The sequence below is a fragment of the Phaseolus vulgaris genome, chromosome 10 (genome assembly GCF_000499845.2).
Source record: "Phaseolus vulgaris cultivar G19833 chromosome 10, P. vulgaris v2.0, whole genome shotgun sequence".
Taxonomy (NCBI): Eukaryota; Viridiplantae; Streptophyta; class Magnoliopsida; order Fabales; family Fabaceae; genus Phaseolus; species Phaseolus vulgaris.
Window position 1 is genome coordinate 28,134,013 of NC_023750.2, and position 22,751 is coordinate 28,156,763.

Sequence of the window (22,751 nt, forward strand, 5' to 3'; positions counted from 1 at the left end):
CTATGTCAAAAGTCTTTATTTAATAATATGAAAATAGCATACAGAGTTTTCCAAAATTATGCATACATGTACGAGTATATAATTTAAGTTTTGGCTTCTTGTGTTTGGAATAATGTGTTTACCATTTTCTATGTGGTTAACATGTAAAAGGCAGCTACATGAATGTATCATTTCTAAAATTACTTTTTTCATTAGTCCGTCATAGACATTATATCTAAAAGATTATCAATGCTTTATTTTTTTTGCAGGTATCAAATGAATTAAACATACATATATGAAAATAACATATTGGAACTCATTGGTTACCAAGAATGTTTAAATAAAAGGTATATTTAGTTCATTTTTATTTTATTTTTGTATTTTATAGATCTTATATAATTATTTCATTATTTTGATAATGAAATGGTGTTCTTTTCTATGGTTGTCTATAGTTATCATTTATAATCCGAAATAGTAATTTATTAGAATAATGGTCATTTCCAAAAAAATTCATTCATCTTTTCAATACAAAGAAAGTATGAACATCATTTCTATGGTGCATTTTTTAGGCATACATTGTGATCTGCTGGATTGGATTTATGTTTTGCCTCATTAAAAGTTTATCATTTCACAGTAAAACGAATAACGTACATCTAAATACTTTTTCAAACTCTTGCATTTTAAACTCATTGACCAATGTTTTTTTCTATGGTTGTCTATTGTTCTCACTCACAATCGGAAATAACAATTTATTTATTATAACTATCATTTCCAAAAATTTACAATACCGAGATATTAAACCTTTTTTCCTTCTTTATAGTCATAAAAACTATTAATTATTACTTATTACTTATTATTTATAAATAGTACACATTTCAGCAATCACACTCTTAGTTTGTATTTCTAAAAGTTTTTGAACTATTTTTCTCTGGTAAATCACTTGAGTGCTTCATTAAGGTTTAAACAAAAGAAAATGAACAACACAGACCCAACAAAAATCATAAGCAGGGAAACACTGGTACATTCAAGAGCATCATAGATCATTCAAAGGTATGTTCTCATATTTATTTTCAACCAAATGGTTTCCAAAAGAATTTCTCCATATCTTTTTTTTTCTTTCTTTCTATTTTAGGGTTAACTATTATTTGACTGCATTCTCATATAATTCTTATATTATCATAGAATATTTTTTTTGTGGACCGGGCCTTTGAAAAAATATTTGGTATAGAATTGGATCCTATATGGACCCTTGTCGATCAAAGAGGAAATATATTCAAGGTACGTTATAATATGGACCTCCACAATCCCTTGATCGTTTACGGTTGTGATGAAATGTGTAACCTGTACATGTTAAAAGAAGGATCTCATCAAATTCTCTTCCGTTATGTGGGGAAAAGCTGTTTTGAAGTAACAGTCACGTTGTTTGAAGATACTGTCGTACATTTCTTTCTAGAGATTGAAAATCGAAGCTCATTAACATATCATGCACTTGTACATTTTACACTAACTTTGACTGCTTCCCAGAGCATAGCAAGTCATCTGGTATTTTTTTATAACAGACTTTCGCTTTATATATATTATTAAATATATTAAATTTTTTTTTTCACAAATGCAAATATTTAACTTTTTATTATTGTATAGGATTTGCCTCTGCCTTTCGCAATTTATATAAGAAGAGGTAGATTTCAAAATGTAACTTTGCATGGTCCAAACGAACAGGTGGAATGCAAAGTTCTAATCCGAAATGTTCCAAAAAAGACTGTCAAATTGGGAACTGGATGAAAATTTTTTTGGTGGGAGAGGATGATAAAATTATTTTTGAGACAGATGATGAACATACATGACAACACTTTCGAGTTATCATTATGAAAATGATTTGAAGAAAGGTTAATTGCAATGTATTTGGAATTTAAAACTGTTTTTAAACTCAGCATAAATTACAAGTATTTATTTTTTGTTTAATATCAGAATAATACTTAACAAATAATTATATCCTGTATTTGTTTTCCATGCTATATCCTGTATAGATTATTATTTTAGATCATAATATTTTTGTTTTTTTTTATATTATATATATATATATATATTTACATGTAATTAATAATTGATGTAATTTTTGATTAATAATTATCGTAGAACATATTTAATATCATATTAAATATAATATATTAACGTTATTTTTTATACTTCTTTAATATTATAATATTATAAATTTATAATTTTAAAAATATTATAGTGCGGTTAACTAATATTTATTTTATTTTATCGTGTCATAAGTATTTTTAAATAGAAATTAATCTTCAATTTTTTTTATTGTGATTTTAATATAATAAAGGTATGTATTTTATATTTATATGATTTTTAATTCATTTAATTTAAACTTAAAAATTATTGTATAATTAATATTATAATTTAATGTATTACATTTAAAAAAATAAATTTATTTAAATATATGTAATTTAATAATTATTTTAAATTTTAATATTATCATTTAAATAAATGTAAAATATTAAAAATATTTCCGTGCGTTGCACGGGTTCAATATATAGTTTGTTAAAGAAGAGAACAATGCATAAAAAATGGAGGGAGGTAGTGATCATCAACACGTTACATGTGCGGACGCGGAAAGTCATAATCATCGCCTTGGGTTTCGTGTTCTTTCTTACTTCATTGCGCGAAGTCCAATTTACTATCTGTTCTTCCCCAATTCCTATAATATCGTGCCACTTGACCTGAACCCCTAATTTTCACTTTCCATTTCTTCAATCTCTCTCTCTCCGACCATGACGATCGCCTCTTCTACGAATCCAGGTCACTTATTTCTTCTCTGCTTCAATTAATTTAGTGTCACTGTTTGCATTATTCAATCATTCTTTTATTCAGTGTCAGTGTTTGCATCATTTAATTATTGCGATCGGTTCCAATCCAACATGACCGAGACTTTCTGAGAATGTTCAAGCGCTGTTTGATTCGAGCAGGATTTGCTAAATAAGTTTTCGTTTATTTTGTTACATCGATTCTTTAATATGGTTTGTTTGATGCTTGAAATATGTGTGAGAAAATTAAAGTGTCATTTTGATTCAGTGAAGCATTATGTTCTTTGCTGCTAGCACTTGAATTTTATTTTTTTTCTGTTAGAAGAGGTGGTTAGTTTAGCTCTAATGTAAATATAGGTATTTTTCTCAAACTAAATAGTATTGTTTAGAAGATGTTGATAAACCTAGCGTGCTTAGTTTGGTTGACTGACGCATTGTTAATTCTTATTTATTTAATGTTACGATCACTACTATTAATAGTGTTGACATTTTATTCGCAATGGGTTTATTCAAGGATCTGTCCTTGGTGCGATGTCTCTCTAGCCTTTTGGTGCACAGTTATTGTTGTATCTCGACCTGAAAGAGTCAGCCAAACATATTATTTAGTTATTATTTGTTCCAGTAATTTGTTTATTCCTGTCTTCTAATCCACTATTGATGTTTTTGAATTTTTCTGGCATTTATTACTAAATTTAATAATTTTATTAAGATGTTGTGCTATGCATTTTAATGAATGCTTTGGTTTGTGCAGACGGTTCTGTAAAAAATGCAATGCCTTCGTATTTTTATTTACCGCCACTAGATGTTTCTGCAGCATTTCCACAAGCAACACCAGCATCCACGTTCCCTCCTTCTGGTAAGAAATTTCTTTGATTATTTAGGTCATACTAGAGTAACAATGTTGTCTTTGCTTGAGCTTAGCGAGGTGTGCGGATTAAATTTACATGGCGCTTTTAATGTTGTTGTATAATAATCCAGATATAGTTCAGGTGTAAAGCCCCCCCTCTCACAAAGGCTTGTAGCACTTCTGTGTTCTACAATTTAATGTATATTTTTAACCATTTGTGATTGCATATTCTCTAGCTCTCTCTCTCTCATGCACGCTCATGCATCAACACATGTGAGTGTGCTCTCAGCCACACAAAATTGCATGTGTTAAATTTCCAATAACTTTTTAAAATTTATCTCACTTTTTTAAGCATGGCTATTCCTCAAAGGTACTAGACATGTCTTGTCATATAGGAAATGCTTCCTTTGTAGCCAAATTTCCTCTATTGATTAAGAGTCACAATTAGGCTTTGTTTGAATAAATTTTTCAATATGCTTTCTAAAAGGTTGAAATAAATTAAGCTTCCCCCATAAATTAAAATCCTTTAAAGCTTGAAATAGAGACTCATCTAGTCTTGAACTACATCTAGAGCAATGAAGATGTGTCTATGAGAAAAAGGCATCCTGGGTCTAGAGTTTTATCACAACTTGCATCTTATCTTCTTGGTACTTGGTCCTACTTCACTATGTTGACTTAAGCTACTAACATCTTGTGTTGAAGAAGCTTTGTCTGTTACTTGTCTCACACTAGGAAGTGATGTTAGTCATACCAAAACTATTTTGTTTGTTATTATCAAAACATGAGTGTCTTAGATTTGACTTCTAAACTAGGACTTGCATTTTATCATATAAAAATTCATCTAATCTTAACAGAGAGAATTGATATCCTCTAATAATAGTTATGATACGAGAATAAATAAAAACATTCTTAATAGCCCTTTCTTTAGAGATAGGGGAATGTCCTGATTGGTAAAGAGAGGAACCATCAAGACGGTATGTGTTAGATATTATTAGATATAATTAGATATTATGAGATATTATAGATATTACTAGATATCTCTATTTATGTAATGGGCTTAGCCCATATGTTTCTTTTCCTATATAAACATAACCCTATGTGTTCAATATATACAAGGGGGGTTCAATTGTTTTGGTGAACCCACTGTTCACTAGCATTTTCTAGCCACCGCCCCACCGTCTCGCTGGAGTCGCCGCCGGACCGTCATCGAAATCTCGTCGAAACCGCCGCCGGAATCGTTGTCGGAGACGCTATCAGAGCCTTCATCTTTGCTGCTGCCGCCAATTGACCGGTGACTGGATTTGTCCTTATCCTCTATGGCTTCTTCCGCTTTCGCTTCCGCTACCGCTGTTGCTAGTCTTGCTAATCTACCATTCACTCATCTTTAAAACAAATTTTTTGCACCTATGAGACATGTTCAGAAGTTTGGGAACAAGCAAAATTATTATACACCAATGATACTCAATGTCTTTATGGTGTATGTCAAAATCTCCTCACAGTTATTGCTCCAAAACGTCTTGATGGTACAATGGCGGAATATCTAAGTAAGCTTCATGCTCTTCTTCATAATTTTAATGAGTTATTACCTCTTGCCCCCACTCCTTCTCAAGAACTAGAACAAAGATCCAAGTTTTTCATGTTATTGGGTTTACATGGCCTTCCTGCTGATTATTCTCATGTTCGTAATCAAATTTTGGGATCTCCTATCGTGCCCAATTTTACTTCCACTTGTTCTACCCTTTTGCGTGTGCCAGGTAAACACACCATTGATATAACGTCTCATGTTGATGACTCTTCTGCTTTAGTCTCTCAGCATAATGATCGTACTCGCTCTCACAAGTCTGGCAAAGGGCGTCACAAGTGTGACCATTGTGGCAAACTTGGCCACAAAATTGACAGATGTTATCCCTTACATGGTCGTCCTAAATCTGTTGCAGTTGTTCAAATTGCTCCTGTGCAACCTTCTACTGTGGACCATACTTCAATTGATACCCAAGGCCAACCTGCTATTTTCAATGAATTTCTTAAATGGTATGAGGATCTTCAGAACTCTAGTTTCACGACTTTTGTTGCACATTCAGGTACATCTTTTGTTGGTCTCACTCACTCTACTTCCCTTGGCCCTTGGGTTCTAGATTCAGGTGCCACGTATCACATTAGTGGTAATCAATCTTTTTTCTCTTCCATATCTACTACAAGTTATTTACCTTTAGTTACCATGACCAATGGATATAAGGTACCATCACATGGTGTTGGTACTATTAACCTTTTTCCTTCTTTATTTATTGATAATGTTCTTTATGTCCCTGGGTCTCCATTTAACTTATTATCCATTAGTCGTCTCACTCGTTCCCTTGATTGTGTTATTTTGTTTACCAAAGATTCTATTTCTTTACAGGACCGGATGATTGGCACCGGATGTGATTCTCCATCTCTCATTCATGCTCGGTTGGGTCATCCTAGTCTTGCCAAAATGCAACAGCTTGTTCCAAGTTTGTCTAATGTGTCTAGTTTATCGTGTGAGTCATGTTAGTTAGGGAGACACATTCGTAGTTCTTTTCCTAGTAGTGTCTCACAATGTGCTTTATCTCCTTTTGCCTTAGTTCACTCTGACATTTGGGGACCAAGTCGAATTAAGTCTGATTTAAGATTTCAGTATTTTGTTACTTTTATTGATGATTATTCAAGATGTACTTGGGTCTTTTTAATGAAAAACCGTTCTACGTTGTTTTCAATATTTCAAATATTTTACAATGAAATTAAAAATCAATTTGGAATTTCCATTCGCATTTTGTGCACTGATAATGGATGTGAGTATCTTTCTCATTCTTTTAAAAATTTTATGGCTTCTCATGGTATTCTTCATCAAACTTCATGTGCTTATACACCTCAACAAAATGGGGTAGTTGAGCGCAAGAATAGACATCTTGTTGAAACAACTCGTACTATTTTAATCCATGGTGATGTTCCTCAACGTTTTTGGGGTGATGTTGTTCTTAGTGCATGTTATCTCATTAATCGCATGTCATCTTTAGTTTTAGATAACAAAATTCCTCATTCTATTTTATTTCCACATGACCCTCTCCACTTTTTACCCCCCAAAGATTTTGGGTCTACATGCTTTGTTCATAATTTTAGTCCTGGTCTTGATAAATTATCTCCTAAGTCACACAAATGTGTCTTTTTAGGATTCACTAGATCACAAAAAGGATATAAATGTTTCTCACCTTCTTTAAACCGTTATTTTATTTCAGCAGATGTCACCTTTAGTGAATCTTCCCTTTACTTTAAGTCTTGTCCTTCTCCTTCTATATCTTCATCTAATCAAGTTAATATTCCTCTTGTTGTGCCTAGTGCACCTAAAGATTCACCACCACCACCAACTCTTCAGGTGTATAGTTGTCGTCAAACGTCTCATCGTCCATCAAATGACTCTCTTCTAGTGCGAACACCTCATCCCCCTCCGACTCCGATAGTTGAACCTCCGACAGTTGAACCTGATCTTCCTATTGCTATTCGTAAAGGTATACGTTTTACCCGTAATCCCTCTCCACATTATACTGCTTTGAGTTACCATAGACTATCGCAACCCTTTTATACTTGTCTTTTGTCTATTCCGTTTGTATCCATTCCAAAATCTGTAGGTGATGCCTTAACTCATCCTGGTTGGCGTCAGGCCATGCTTGATGAAACGAATGTGCTTCAAAATAATGGAACTTGGGAACTTGTTCCTTTACCATCTAGGAAATCTGTTGTTGGTTACAAGTGAATTTTTGCTATCAAAGTTGGTCCTGATGATACTATTGATCGTCTCAAAGCTCGTCTTGTGGCTAAGGGTTATACCCAAATTTTTTGGTTTAAACTATGGTGATACTTTTTCTCCAGTGGAAAAAGATGGCTTTTGTTCGCTTACTCATAGCCATGGCTGCTCTTTAACAATGACCTCTTTATCAATTGGATGTCAAAAATGCATTTCTTAATGGGGATTTGCGGGAAGAAATTTATATGGAGCAACCTCCCGGGTTTTTTGCTCAGGGGGAGTCTTCTGGATTGGTATGTCGTCTTCGCAAATCCTTATATGGCCTCAAGCAGTCTCCTAGGGCTTGGTTTGGAAAATTTAGCAATGTTGTTCAACAGTTTGGTATAACTCGCAGTGAAGCAGATCATTCAGATTTTATCGTCACTCGAGTGCTGGGTGTATCTATCTTGTAGTATATGTTGATGACATTGTTCTTATAGGAAGTGATCGCCATGACATCTCACAAGTAAAACAACACCTTTGTCAAAACTTCCAGACCAAAGATCTTGTCAAACTTAGATATTTCTTGGGGATTGAGGTAGCACAATCCAATACTGGTATTGTTACCTCTCAAAGAAAATATGCATTGGATATTTTGGAGGAAATTGGGTTGATGAATTCGAAATCTGTTGATACTCTCATGGATCCCAATGTCAAGCTTCTTCCCAATCAGGGGAAGCCTTTTTCAGATCCTAAGAAGTACAAGAGATTAGTTGGAAAATTGAATTATCTTATTGTTACTCGTCCTGATATTTCCTTTGCAGTCAGTGTGGTGAGCAATTTCTTAATTCTCCATGTGAAGATCATTGGAATGCAGTCATTCGTATACTGAAGTACATTAAAGGCTCTCCTGGAAAAGGTTTGTTCTATGGTCATAATAACCATAGTAAATTCGTTTGTTATTCAGATGCTGATTGGGCATGTTCTCCATCTGATAGAAGATCAACTTCCTGTTATTGTGTCTCCATTGGTGATAACTTGATCTCTTGGAAGAGGAAGAAACAAAGTGTTGTGGCGAGATCTAGTGCAGAAGCAGAATATAGAGCTATGGCCTCAACTACTCGTGAGCTTATTTGGCTTAAACAGTTACTTAAAGAATTGCAATTTGGAGAGGTCACTCAAATGACACTTATATGTGATAATCAGGCTGCTCTTCATATTAGCTCAAATCAAGGTTTTCATGAAAGGACTAAACATATTGAGATTGATTGTCATTTCATTTGAAAAAAGATTATATCGAAAGATATCAAGACTGAGTTTGTTAATTCAAATAATCAATTAGCAGATACTTTTACTAAATCTTTACGAGGGCCTCAAATTGATTATATTTGTAACAAGCTAGGTACATATGATCTATATGCACCAGCTTGAGGGGGAGTGTTACATATTATTAGATATAATTAGATATTATGAAATATTATAGATATTACTAGATATCTCTATTTATGTAATGGGCTTAGCCCATATGTTTCTTTTTCTATATAAACATAAGTCTATGTGTTCAATATACACAAGCCTTTTAATAGTATGCAATAAGTAGAAACTATAAATTGGCGACAGGCCGAAGGAAACCCTTTTGAATCAATGGAGTGACAGTAGCAGTACCAAGCTAGTCTAACTGCTGTCGGGGATCTTCTGAGGAACTTTTTCACCATTTGGCGTGTATTGTCAGTAAGGGTGTTGTACTCCTACTCAGTCTCAACTGATTTTTTTATCATGGAGAGATCTCGCAAGATAGGACGGTCTTCTTTTCTCTTTCATTTCCTGGTCTAAAAAATTTCTATTATCAAAGAAGTCCTCCTTTCCGCCTTTGTGAGAGTAAAGTATATGGGTAGGAGACCCCCACCAGCCAGGTATCTCCCTCAAACTACAAGTCGGATTAGCTTCTCGATAATGAAACCTCCATTCTCCCTTTCTAACAAAGCATTGCTCGAAGTTCACGCCCTTAGTTCCGACATAGCTTGAGTAAACCTTCCAAACCAAGCACGAGGTGATTGTTTAAGACCATATAGGGCCTTCTTAAGTCTGCACGCCTTATTCCCTTCATTAACAATACCATAACCAGGTGGAATCTCCATGTATACTTCTTCCTCCAAGCTTCCATGCAAGAAGGCATTTTTAACATCAAATTGATGCATTGCCCAACCAAAGTGTGCTGCCAGGGAGAGAATAATCCTGACGGTATTCATTTTTGCCACTGGTGCAAAAGTCTCCTCATAATCGATCCCATAGGTTTGAGTGTACCCTTTTGCAACCAACCTTGCTTTATACCGATCCAGTGTGCCATCAGAGTTATACTTAACTGTGTATATCCACCTACATCCCACTACTTTCTTATCTTTTGGTCTCTCTACAATCTCCCAAGTCTCATTCCTTTCTAACGCGCTCATTTATTCATTCATGGCTCGAATCCAGTTCTCATCTTTTAAGGCTTCTTGTATCGATGTAGGGATTTTGATAGAATCAATAGCTGAAAGAAAACTCTGGTGCTGCATAGAAAGTTTTTCTGTAGACACAAATTGGGATATAGGATATTTGGCACAAGATCTTTTTTCTTTTCTCAAGGCAATAGGTAAATCATTTAGGTTAGGTTCAAAAGCAGTATTTAAGGTGTCCTCAAGAGTCTCACTGGTATGAGTTCTTACCTCCGGTTCTGACAATTGAAGTTGTTGTTTGACCAAGACGGGTTCTTGTTGCCTTCGCTGATATTGTTTTCCAAAATATTTTTCTTCATTATTCTTCTTTGGTAATGATGTTGGTGCAGGGTCTTTGTCATCCTCCCTAAGAACGAAATCCTGCAACAAGGGAAAAGGTGGCAACTCAAGGTCCTCAGCTTCTTGAATACTCTCCCCCTGAAGCTGAGAACTAGGAAAGAAAGACTCTATTTCATGGAAGGTGACATCTTTGGAAATATAAACTTTACGACTTTGAGGATGATAACATTTGTATCTAACTTACCCCGATAAGGACTATGAACATGGACAAAAGCAGGACAACCAAAGACACGATTCTGAAGACTATTCAACATGGGAATAGAAGGATAGAATGTGGTCATAACCTGAATAGGAGTAATACCCTCGAGAACCCGAGAGGGTAATCTATGAATCAAATAAGTGGCAGTCAGGACTGCTTCCCCCTAGTAAGATCCAGGAACAGATGTTTGGAAAAGTAAAGCTCGAGTAACCTCAAGGAGATGGCGATTTTTCCTTTCAGCAACCCCATTTTGTTGAGGAGTGTCCACACAGGTTAATTCATGAACAACTCCATTTTCTTGAAGGAACTTGGAAAGGTTTTAGTTCACATATTCTCTTCCATTATCAGAACGCAATCTCTTAATTGGACTTTCAAATTGTGTTTGAATCATTCTGTAAAACTTTACAAACAAGTGAAAAACGTCAGACTTATCTTTCATGAGGAATATCCAAGTAACCCGAGTACAATCATCAATAAATGAAACAAACCATTTTGCACCCGAGATATTAGGAATAGGTGAAGGTCCCCATACATCTGAATGAATAAGACCAAAAGGTTTAGAACTTTTATTACCATTGGGAGGAAAAGTTATCCGATGGTGTTTAGCAAACTGACAAACATCACAATGAAATGACTCAACAGACACTTCTGTAAATAAAACAAGAAATAAGGACTTTAGGGTACTAAATGGAGGATGACCAAGACGTCTGTGTTGAAGCCATATCTGAGAGGATGACCAAGATTCACGACCTTGCTGAAGATTAGAAGTGTGTGCCTGTAGTCTAGCACACTTTTTACTTTCTTCATGATGTAAATAATATAACCCGCCCTGCTCTTTAGCAATTCCAATAGTCTTCCCCGTGGCAAGATCCTGAAAAATACAATGGGAAGGGAAAAATACCACTGCACAATTTAAATCTTGGGTAATCTTTTGAATAGACAAAAGGTTATTGGATAGTTTGGGAACGTGAAGCACATTTTTTAATGGAAATGAAGGTTGAAGGTGAATGTTACCACGACCATTTACGGGGGTAGTGGAACCATTAGCAACAGTAATATATGGGTTACTGGATAAAGTAGTGTAAGATGAAAAAGAAGAGGAATGAGGTGTCATATGATCAGTAACACCAGAGTCTATAATCCAGATATTTTCAGTACTAGAAGCATTAAAGGATAAAAAACTAGAACTCTTACCACTCATAGTAAAGGAACAATAGCTAGATGGCTTACTAAGGGAGTCCATGAGAGCTCAAAACCAACCGAGTTTTTCAGATTGGCAAAATTTGATCCTGTTCACACAAAAAAAAAATTCCGCTGGAAAAATTTTCTGGTGGCGGTTTCCGGCGGCAGTTTCCGACGAGCGACGGTGGTGGTGGTCGGTGGTGGTCAATGGCGGTGGCAGTAACGGTCAATGGTGCAAGGTGGTGGTGGTGGTCAATGGAGAAAGGATAAGGAAAATAGAAAGTTGCAGCAATGAAGGTTGTCCAAAATAAAATAAAATTGTAGCAATGAAGGCTGCCAAGGAAAATGATTACAGCAATGAAGGCTAAAAAAAAAGATTGCGGAAGCAGAGTCTCCTAAATCAGGAGCTTTGATACCAAGTGGAAAAAATAGATGAAATATATTTCTAACGTTTCTAACAAATGTGATTACAGTCTCTATTTATAGACTGTTTTACAACCTAATTAAGGAAAAAAATAATAGGTAATGAAAGCAAGAAATAATGGGTGTTTAAAATTGTACAAATCAAATCACTAACAAATCTGTCCTAATAAATATAAAATGGAATATGCACTTAATTATAACATAATTCTCCTGATTATGCAACACTAACAATAGGAACATTTATAGAATGGGTTAACAAGAACTTCAACTATCAGACCAGACTTAACTAAAAACCTTCTTAATGGATAGATAATCAATGAGTGCGTGTTGTCTCCTTTTAAAGTCTCAAAGAAGCGAAGTGGGACTTTTCTAGGAAGTAGGGTTGATTTGTGACAACTTTCGTCACTGTCTTTCTAAGTGGTATGGTACGCTAGGTAGTTGACGGGCTTTTAACTGCGGTCTGGTTTTAAAGACTGGACACTAGAAAAGTATACTATTGGATTTAAGGCGTTTTGACGTTGTGATGATGACGTAGTCTTTGGCTGCAGACTAACACTCTGGAGACTAAGGGTCCTTACGGTGCTACCCCGCTTAGGTCGGAAGCCATCCCAGCCCGAACGAATTGGGTCTTTGCATTAACATCTAAGGATAACATCAGGTATAAGAAGGGCTTCTTAAAGGAGCACAGGAGAACCTATATCAAGGATGGTAGCTGACTAGCACTCACAAGGCACTGATGGGATGAGTTTCTTGATTGGCTAGTCAATCAAGGGATTTTCCGGAGAGCTATTACTAAAGATTCCAAAAGGAATTTCCTAACCACGAAATGTGGTACGGTCCCAATGAAAGTGTCTCTTAGCTAGTTTACCGGCTTCGGAAAAAAGAAAGAAAATAACTACCCAGTGTCATAACTCTAAGAGTTCATTGTCGTAACTCCTCAGGATGTTCTTTGTCGAGTCGACTGGCTTTAGTTCAGACAACGGAAACAAGAAAGTAAACCGCCACCCTTCCGCGGGGGTGGGGATGAATATCGATCGATAAGGGACATAGGAATGGCCCTTAACTATTCTACGGAAGGCTTAAATAGCATTCTCAGGAGCCTCAGGGAGGTCGGGGTATTCAATCCCATGATACTCAAGCAGCAAGGTGTCGTATTCTATTTACGGGGGTTCTACTAATACATCATAAAGCGGATCCTGGTTTTGGTTTATAGCTGGGAAAGGTCAACCACTACCCCCTATTTGCAGCTAAAAACAAACTCTGGAAGCAGTTCACTTGTTAAGACTTCTACTTTTCTTTTTTAAAACTTATTTTGAGTGAGCTTTAACTTTGAAGTTTCTTGAAGATAAAACAAAGCTGGGCCAAACACACCCTTGAATATGGTTTTCTTCTTCCTTAATTTCTTTTTCATTGATCCGCATGACTTGGCATTTTGATATTTTTATTATTTTGATTTAAATAAGTTATGCTTCAGGAATTCACTTCCAATTTTGTCTGATGTTTGAGAAACAGCTTCAGATTATTTTCAATTGGACGACTTGTTGACAGCGGAGGAGCATGCCATTAGGAGGAAAGTAAGAGAGTGTATGGAAAAAGAAATTGCTCCAATAATGACTGAGGCATGTATTTGTGATGCTCTTGTTAAATTAAAATTATGACGGGAAGTTATTCTTCCATAATGTTACCTTTTGCTTTCTTTCAATCGCATCATCATTCAACTATTTTTCTTCTCAGTACTGGGAGAAGGCAAAGTTCCCATTTCATGTTATTCCAAAGCTTGGTGCCTTGCACATTGCAGGTGGCACAATCAAGGTTCTCCCTATGGATATTTTCCTCTGTTGTTTAGATATTTCACTTAATCAATGAAGTTCTTAGCTAGCTCTGATTCTCAGGATTATGGTTGTCCTGGTCTTTCTCTTATTGGAAGTGCAATAGCTATAGCAGAAGTTGCAAGAGTTGATGCCAGCTGTTCAACTTTTATTTTGGTCCATTCATCCTTGGCAATGCTTACTATTGGTAATAACCTTGTTTCATTTCATGTAAATAATTCCCTAAATTTTAGTTGTTTCATTTGTATTCAAAGATATGATGTTAATAGTTCCTGATATTTCATAACTTTGACTGTCAAGTTTAGCGTTGTGTGGATCAGAAGCTCAGAAGCAAAAGTATCTGCCTTCTTTGGCACAGCTTCATACTATAGCATGCTGGGTTAGTTGATTTTCTTGGAAATATATTATTTTATGTTTCTGCTGAATAACCATTCCCGAAATGGGTTTTCTTAACAATAGGCTTTGACGGAACCTGACTATGGAAGTGATGCCAGTGCTTTGAAGACTACTGCCATAAAGGTGCGTTACCTTATGTGGACCTTAACTAGTATTTGCTTTTGATTCTTTTTGCCTTATTTGTCTTGTTAATAATTCATAATTGTATGTGTTCAATAGTTCCAAAGTTCAATGATACTGATATTTTATGGAGTTTCTTTGATTTTAAATGAACAGGTGGAGGGCGGATGGATCCTCGAGGGCCAAAAGCGGTGGATAGGAAACAGTACATTTGCTGATGTATTGGTGGTATTTGCTAGGAATGCAACAACGAATCAGATAAATGGGTATGAAATGAGTCCTCACCTTCATTATTTAGTCTCTGCATGCTCATATATGAAAATGAAATGTTAACTTAGATTTAAAATACCAGTTCATCTAAATGCCAAAGAGATTAAGTTATGTATTAAAATTTTGTGGACTGTGCTGTACCAATGGCCCTGGTTCCCAATAGGGAGGGAAACGAATAAAATAACTGACATATTTTGATATGGTAAAACATTAGCCTGATATGATGATGGCTGCGTACCATGGCCTATAGAAATCACACAATACATGGAAGTATGGAGAAGGATTTCTTTCCATTTTGGGGGATACCACGGACAGTAAAGAATGTCCTAGTTAGATGGAAGTTTATATGACTAGGCAGGCACTAGCAATAATAAGATGTTAAGCACACATTCTCTCACTCCAATCTTGTGTTTCCTGTGAACCTATTGTGTCTCACTTTGCAATTAATATTGTATTTACATATTTTCCCTGTACTTTCTATTTCAGATTTATTATTAAAAAGGACGCACCTGGTTTAACAGTAACAAAAATAGAGAATAAAATTGGACTTAGGATTGTACAAAATGGTGACATTGTTATGCGAAAAGTTTTTGTCCCTGACGAGGACAGAATTGCAGGAGTAAACTCTTTTCAGGACACAAACAAGGTATGGCTATGTGTGTTGTTTCTTTATTTTTCTTTCAATAAATCAATATGAATTCAACAAAAATTATTGCTTTGAGTTGCTGTTGTCAATAAAAGTTCTATTAGATGAAGCAGTAGATATGATATATCAATCTTTGGTTGGTATGTCCTCAATGCTCATTTTGACAGGCTGTTTTTGTTTTATTCAAGGAAACTTTAAATTCCACTTATGCATGCCTTCTATCCTCGTTGTTCTGTTTGATGCACAGATTGGAAAAATCTGGTTAAGAACGTAGATGCAATTACAAACCTTACATGCGTCTATCTTCTGTGCATTTTTCATCTTTCATGTTCGTTGCTTGATTTACAACATTACCATTGCTTATTTATTTTATCTCCTAAAATCAGGTGCTTGCTGTTTCACGTCTAATGGTTGCTTGGCAACCCATTGGTATATCGATGGGCATCTATGATATGTGTCATAGGTACCGCTTAATTACAATGCAGTCACACTTAATATTTCACAGAAACTATTTTCTGAATTTGGATTTATCAATAGGTATCTATCAGAGAGGAAACAATTTGGATCTCCATTAGCAGCTTTCCAAATCAGCCAACAGAAACTTGTCCAAATGCTCGGTAATATTCAAGCTATGATTCTTGTTGGTTGGCGCCTCTGCAAATTGTATGAGAGTGGTAAAATGACTCCAGGTCATGCTAGCTTGGGAAAGGTAGTTTTTAACATATGTCGCAGTTGTAACCCCATGCTTTCTTTCCTAAAACCAAACTCAAGTAATACTACTTTAAATTATTTTTAAGGTAGATGTATGCTAATGAATTTTGTTATGACCTTTCAGTCATGGATCACCTTGAGAGCAAGAGAAACAGCTGCTCTGGGCCGAGAATTGCTAGGTGGAAATGGAATTTTGGCTGATTTTCTTGTGGCAAAGGTATGGTTAATTCCTAATTCAAGATTAATTTTGTTAAGCCTCAAGTTTGATCAATGATTTAAACTGGGTAATTTAGTTGTACGTTGATGAATATAGATCGTCTAGCATAAATCTTGCCTAATAGATGTATGAAGAGGATTTAAAGCCAAGTGTAATGTTCTAATGATCTTTGTTTCATTCTGTTGTCATGGAAGCTATATGTAACTTGTAAAGTTAAAGTCTGAGTATGAAGAACATATTAATTTATAGACATCTTAGTAGCAGCATGTATGTGCTTTGAAAGTTGCAACTGATTGACTGTTTTAATTCATGTATTAAGATTTAGCTATTAATTGAAGAACATATGTAACTTGTAAAGTTAAAATCTGAGTATGAAGAACATATTAATTTATAGACATCTTAGTAGCAGCATGTATGTGCTTTGCAAGTTGCAACTGATTGACTGTTTTAATTCATGTATTAAGATTTAGCTATTAATTGAACCTAAATTCGGTTAATTAATTTCATAACATTTTTTTTTCTTGTGTTTTGTTGCAGGCATTCTGTGATTTAGAACCCATCTATACCTACGAAGGCACGTATGACATTAACACCTTGATTACAGGTAGAGAAGTTACTGGGTTTGCCAGCTTTAAACCAGTTGCTAAAAGAAGTCGATTGTAGAAGTGAAATACATTGTTCCTTTTGTAGACTTCAATGTAATCAATGTGGTTGTGACTACTATGAATTTTGAGAAATGAGAAACATTTAATACTCATAAAGACGCTCGTTGTTGGGGCATTGTACGGGAGAGTAGGCTGCTGATAGTTGGTAGATAGTGTCAGGCAATTCTTGCCTTACGAGTCTAACCTGTTTATTGATACAAGTAATGGGATTGAAGTAATTACTTATGTGAGCCTTTTTTATGCCTGACTTACAAATGCTTTTAAAACTTAGACTTCATTTGAAAACTTATTTGAAAGCTTTTTTGCATGAAGACTTTCAGATGGGCATAAATTTCTCCTTAACACATGCAAACTTGTCACCAAAAACTCTTTGAGCTTGCCTGGATCTGCCATTAAAAGACTCGTTCAAACAAATCCTTCCTTGGCTTGCCTTTGCCCTATGAAGGCACAGGCATTTATGCGAATCTTCCTCTTCTTTGGCTAGATTTTCTGGGTGAGCAAATCCATTCTCTGACTCTTCTGTTAAGATTAATCCTGCTAATCAGTATTCACTATTTGGAGTGCCATTATGGGTTTGAACACCTCCACCAAAGCAAGGCTATCACTACAATATGTTTTTAGTGAATCGTTCTCCGTGTACTACAATTGATTCTTTTTACTCTAGTTCAGGTGTGTCTAACTAGTCAACTAACTATTCAACAATAAAGGTATTTGAGTATCTTAGATATTATTACGTTCACGAAGGTAAACTTGCTCACACATCCAAGAAGACAGTGTTTGTAAGTTATTGGAATGAAGTGAAAGGTTTAAGAATAGAGACGTCGAGTAGAGAAATGGGTGATCTTGAGTAGAGACGTCATGTTTAACGAAGTTTCTATGTTATATACGAAATCTAAGCAATTGCTTAGGAAAATGTCTAGCCAGTTGGAGGAACCGAACTTGGTGGAGTTTTCTTTGTAGAGAAGGTGAGGTATCTATAACAATGCACCTTATCATCTAGAGCAACATTCAAAGGTCTCAAAGGTAGCGACAACAATTGGAAAGTTATAGTTTGACGATAGTGTATAGACGTTGATGTAGTGGAAGAAGTGGAGTTCTTTGAACTAACTACATTCCATGATGCAATTGATAGTGCAAAAGTTGACAAATGGATAGTTTTATGCACGAGGAGATGGAATCTCTACAAAGAATGAGACTTGGGAGCTAGTCAACTCATTTGGAGGCATAACTCTTGTTGGTTGTAAGATTTTCAAGAAGATCACTCATAGAGCATTTGATGGTAGAACACCCAAGGGACAATATATTAGAGTCTATCAAGTTCAAAGCTCAATAGGCAATATATAAAAAAGGAAGGGGTGGACTTTTATTTTTATAAGCAAAGAATAAATAAAATAAAACGAGGTACTTTAGGGGTATTTCAACCCTTGTACAAAAAAATCAAAACAAGTTTTCTTGCACCCAATCTACTAAGGATCCACTAGACCTTACATGACATTACTCAAAATCACATATCAGAACAAGATATAGAATCCCCAAATACATTAACCCACCAGTGAAACACACCCTCAGAACAGACACAAAATCCAATAGCTAAAGAAAGTCTTTGCCAGCAGTATGATCAATGTCATAACTAATTGCCAAAGAAAACAACCAATCCTGCGAGAAAAGAACATAACTAGAAAAACTTGCACAAATCACAAACAACTTCCAAACGCAACCCAAGGCAAACATATCAATTCATCCCTGTCAGGTAGAAAAAGCCAAGAAAATATGCACAAAATACACCACAACTTCCAAACTTGGGCAAAAACATTAAATAAGAAACACCAAATATCTATCTTTCAAATATCTCATACAACACTAAGGTTCCAAACACCAGTTTGAGTAAGAGAAAGCAACCAACCTTTCTTTTACTGTGATCCAAGATCAAGTCTTCCTTTGTACCACAGTAAAGACCTCCACTAGATCTACCCGCCCATTCTAAAAAATAACCGTATTCGTATGATTCCAAATTTCACTTACAATATCCACCCAAATGCCTCCCCCCCCCCCCCCCCCCCCCCCCCAACACCTGATAATAACATGTTTCAAACCTATTGGTTTAAACATTTTAAAATGCATTTGTGCATCACAATATAGAACCAAAGAAGACCTCAGCCACTCAAGACACAATCCCCAAATTCTCCAAGAGACCTTACATTCAAAAAATAAATTTCTTACTCTTCTTCCACACCGCACAAGGGACACCAAACACACATCAAAGGTATACCACATCTCAAGAGATTGTCCTTAGTGGCAATCACATTACATAACACCCTCCAAGCCGTAAATTGTGTCAAAGGTAAAGTCTTTAATGTCCAAAGTTCCGCAAAGGGTTCCTCAACCGCTACATACTCCTCCCCCATGAGAATATTATAAGCTTCCTTCACGAAGAAGTTCGTAGAATCAACATCCCTCCAGAGCCATTTATCGGTCTTATTTCAACCCTTTCTTGTTAACCTCTTGTTGTCCAAGACCTGCAATAAACTATCAGCCATACTAGATTCCCACACAAAGAGATCCCTTCTCCACCTCAGCTTCTACGATCAACTATTATTGTTCCAAACTCCAACTTGTGAAAGAGTGCGACCAGTATCTAAAGATATCGAAAAAAGCCTATGAAATTTGTGCAATAAAGACACATTGTCCATCCACTTATCTTCTTAGAATCTGATTTCTTTCCCATCCCCTACTTCTCACCAACCTCTGTCTTCAAAGTCATTACCCCACTCCTTTAGATTCCAAACCTTCCTAATGTCTCTCCACCAAAACGATTCCTTACAATTATGACCTTGAGATCTTAGCCCTCTCCACTCACCATACTTAAAGTCTATAATATATTTTCATAAATTATTCTCTTTAGACTTAAGTCTTCAAATCCATTTTTCCAGGAGGGCCAAGTTAAATTTTCTTAAATCAATAACCCCTAATCTACCTTTGTCCTTCGACTCACAAACCTTATCCCACGTCACTCAAATAATTTTTTTGTTCTCTGAGCCCTAATCCCACAAAAAATTCTTTTGTAGCCTTTTCACTTCCTTCACCATAGTTGTCGACATACAAAATAAGAACACGTAGAAAAAATGAAATTTTTTCTCCTACAGATAAAATATCGATTGAGGTTTGTTTAACTCCACTAGCAATATTAGACATGAAGTTTGAGCAATTTGACGTGAAGAGGACCTTCTTCCATGTGACAATCAAAAGGTTAAAGGTGTTATAAGGAATAACTAGTGTCCAAGCTAAAAAGGTTATTGTATGGATGAAACAATATCCTAAAGAATGGTATAAAATATTCCATTAATTCAATCGTCTATCAAGGATACAAAAAAAAAAGTTGGTAGCGGATGAAATATTAAAGAATAACGCAGAGTATATGATTGAGACTCTCGAGAGGAACCTTAAAATTAAAAAATAAAACTACGGGTACAAAAGATTTTAATACACAATTTAACTCTCCTGTATTGTATTTGACCTATTTTCACACTAAATATATCTTACTGACCAACTATTGCTCACAACTTCTATGGACCAAGGACCAACTAGAGAATACAATGTTTACGAGTCTAACATTCCTACACTATGTGATAATAGTGCTTCCATTAGTCTATCTAGAATACTCATTTTTTATTTTATGAAAAACATATTGAAATTAAATACAATTTGTCATATATCAAGTCCAAAAGGATAATGTAGATTTTTAGTTTCTATCTATAAAAGATCAACTAGTTGATCGTGAAAAATAGACTAATAGGTTTATGAAACCTACTAAACATGAAACTTGTTAAAGAATTATTAATTGGTTTTTGTCGTTGCCTCATGCATCATGACATGGTGCATCTAATGGTAATATGACCACTACATAGTCTAATTACATCACATGCATCACATATGTGTCTATAAATCATTTTGGATTTAATGTTTATCTTTCAAAACAAGTCCCAGCCCAATAGTTTTTCATACAACGTAAAAAAGTAGCTTCCTTCTTTTTACAAGCATACACTCATCATTGTCATAGACTATAAAGAAACAATTCTTTGCTACCAACGCTCTCTATGCAAGAACTCAACTTTTCCTAGCAAGATTCAATATTAAAAATAATTGGTATGAAATTAAAGTCCATAAGTTTAATTCCTATTAGCATAATTCCTATTCACTTGTTTTTATAGTAAAAGTTTGCATGAATAGAGATGTGAGTTCCCAAAGATTATTCATATGAGTAATTAGAGGAGGTAAAGTATCATTATAAGGGTGTTTTTTTTTATGACTAGATATTTATATCATTAAAACTTACTCACACTTCATTTAAGTGATGAATTAATGCACATTGTAGTAACAATTTTAAAACTCATCAATGAGCTTTAAAACAAGAGAGAAAATATATTATAATTTTAAAAAAGATAAAATAATTTATGATAATTAATTAACTTACATTATCATTTTTTCACGGAATAATGTAGATTAACTTGTAATAAAAATTCGTTTTATTATGTTTAGAACTAAATTAACTATTAAGAAATATATTTTAATTTTTCCACAATTAAATTTAAGTAAGATGAAATTAAAACTCCTGGAACACCTAATGAACATATGACTCAAGAAAATTAGGCTAAGACATCATACGAAAATAAACACTTGAATTAGAAAGCAATTGTCGAATTCAATTATGCTCACGTGAAACATGAAAAAAATTAAACAAGTTATTTCAAATCAAAGATCAATTTGAATTAAATCATGCTCTAAATACCACATCATATGAGTTGAATTACAAGACATACACATTAATTTATTAGTTTCACTTGAGTTAGGAATTTGATTATCAATTATGGTGAACACTCAGTGAGGATGTCATTGGACACAAACTTAACCAAGTGATTAACTAAGTGTGAAGGTTATCTTCAAAGAGAAAAAGAGAAAAATACACACATAAGAGTATGAAAATAAGAGCGAAAGTATAGAAGATAAGAATTGAAGAAAAGTAAAGAATAAAACAAGAATTTAGAATTGAGAAGAGAAAAGAGAGTTGTGATGGTGGAGGATGGAGGATACTCACGCCACTTGGCGGAGAAATCCAAGATGAGGGGCGGTTACAGTAGTAAAAGGTGAAGATTGTGGGGGAGGTAGAGTAGAAACCTGGTTTTGTAACAGAGACATGGATGACTGGATGAGGTCATTATGTGCATCCAGATTGTTCTGGCAAGCTTCTGTAGCCTCCATTTGAGATTGTATGGTTGTGAGGCGGTCTTGAATGGCCTGAAGAAGCTCTTCCATATCTTTGGATTGTGGAGCAAGATCAATGAAAGCACCAATGATAGATAAAAGGAGACATCTACAATAACTACCGTAACTAACTAGCATTAGGGTAAAATTTCTCTTCCTTTATTTTCAACACTATTCACTTATATATGTGAGATTTTAGGTTAAGAGTTATGGGCTAACAGAGGCCCAATTACATCATTTACTAACTGCACTACCCTATTCTATTATGTAATTCTTCATCCATGTGAGTTGTTTTGGTTGTCTTTTAGGTATTCCTGTAGTGTTGGGCCTTCTCTATCACATGAACATTTGTCATATTTTCATCTTTGTTACGAATTAAAGATTCATTGAAAGGATTTTCTTTTAACCCTTTGATGAAAGCATCTACGAAAATCTCTTCGTCGGGTGGGTGAATGCGCACTATCGTGTCGCAAAAGCAACTAAGGTACTCTTTGATAGGCTTGTTTTCCATTTGGCAGTTGCCAAAGAGATCTTCAGAGGTTTCACTATATTGGATACATATTAGTCCAGGAACATTTGGAAAAACTTAAAAAAGGAGGTAATAGTCCCATCCAAGATA

At 35.0% G+C, this 22,751-nt stretch overlaps 1 protein-coding gene and 1 long non-coding RNA gene across 2 annotated transcripts; one reads left to right on the forward strand and one right to left on the reverse strand.

Annotated features, from left to right (window-relative positions):
* Positions 1-2,545: 2,545 nt before the first annotated feature.
* On the forward strand, positions 2,546-17,113 carry LOC137819601 (acyl-coenzyme A oxidase 4, peroxisomal). The gene is made up of 13 exons (XM_068623496.1): positions 2,546-2,790; positions 3,547-3,651; positions 13,532-13,638; positions 13,754-13,831; positions 13,912-14,035; positions 14,154-14,227; positions 14,308-14,367; positions 14,521-14,630; positions 15,121-15,280; positions 15,667-15,743; positions 15,818-15,989; positions 16,116-16,208; positions 16,746-17,113. The coding sequence occupies exons 1-13, from the start codon at positions 2,763-2,765 to the stop codon at positions 16,869-16,871; spliced, it is 1,314 nt and encodes a 437-aa protein (XP_068479597.1). The 5' UTR covers positions 2,546-2,762; the 3' UTR covers positions 16,872-17,113.
* LOC137819602 (uncharacterized) lies at positions 16,930-22,287 on the reverse strand. Its single transcript, XR_011082351.1, has 2 exons — positions 22,046-22,287; positions 16,930-17,392 (listed from the first exon to the last, which is right to left on the reverse strand). It is a non-coding gene; the product is annotated as an uncharacterized lncRNA (long non-coding RNA).
* Between the last annotated feature and the right edge of the window lie 464 nt (positions 22,288-22,751).

Coding starts and splice junctions, on each gene's coding strand:
- LOC137819601 (XM_068623496.1), top strand. CDS start 2,763: ATGACGATCGCCTCTTCTACGAATCCAG. Junction 13,639..13,753: donor TTGCTCCAATAATGACTGAG/GCATGTATTTGT, acceptor TTTTCTTCTCAG/TACTGGGAGAAGGCAAAGTT. Junction 16,209..16,745: donor CTGATTTTCTTGTGGCAAAG/GTATGGTTAATT, acceptor GTTTTGTTGCAG/GCATTCTGTGATTTAGAACC.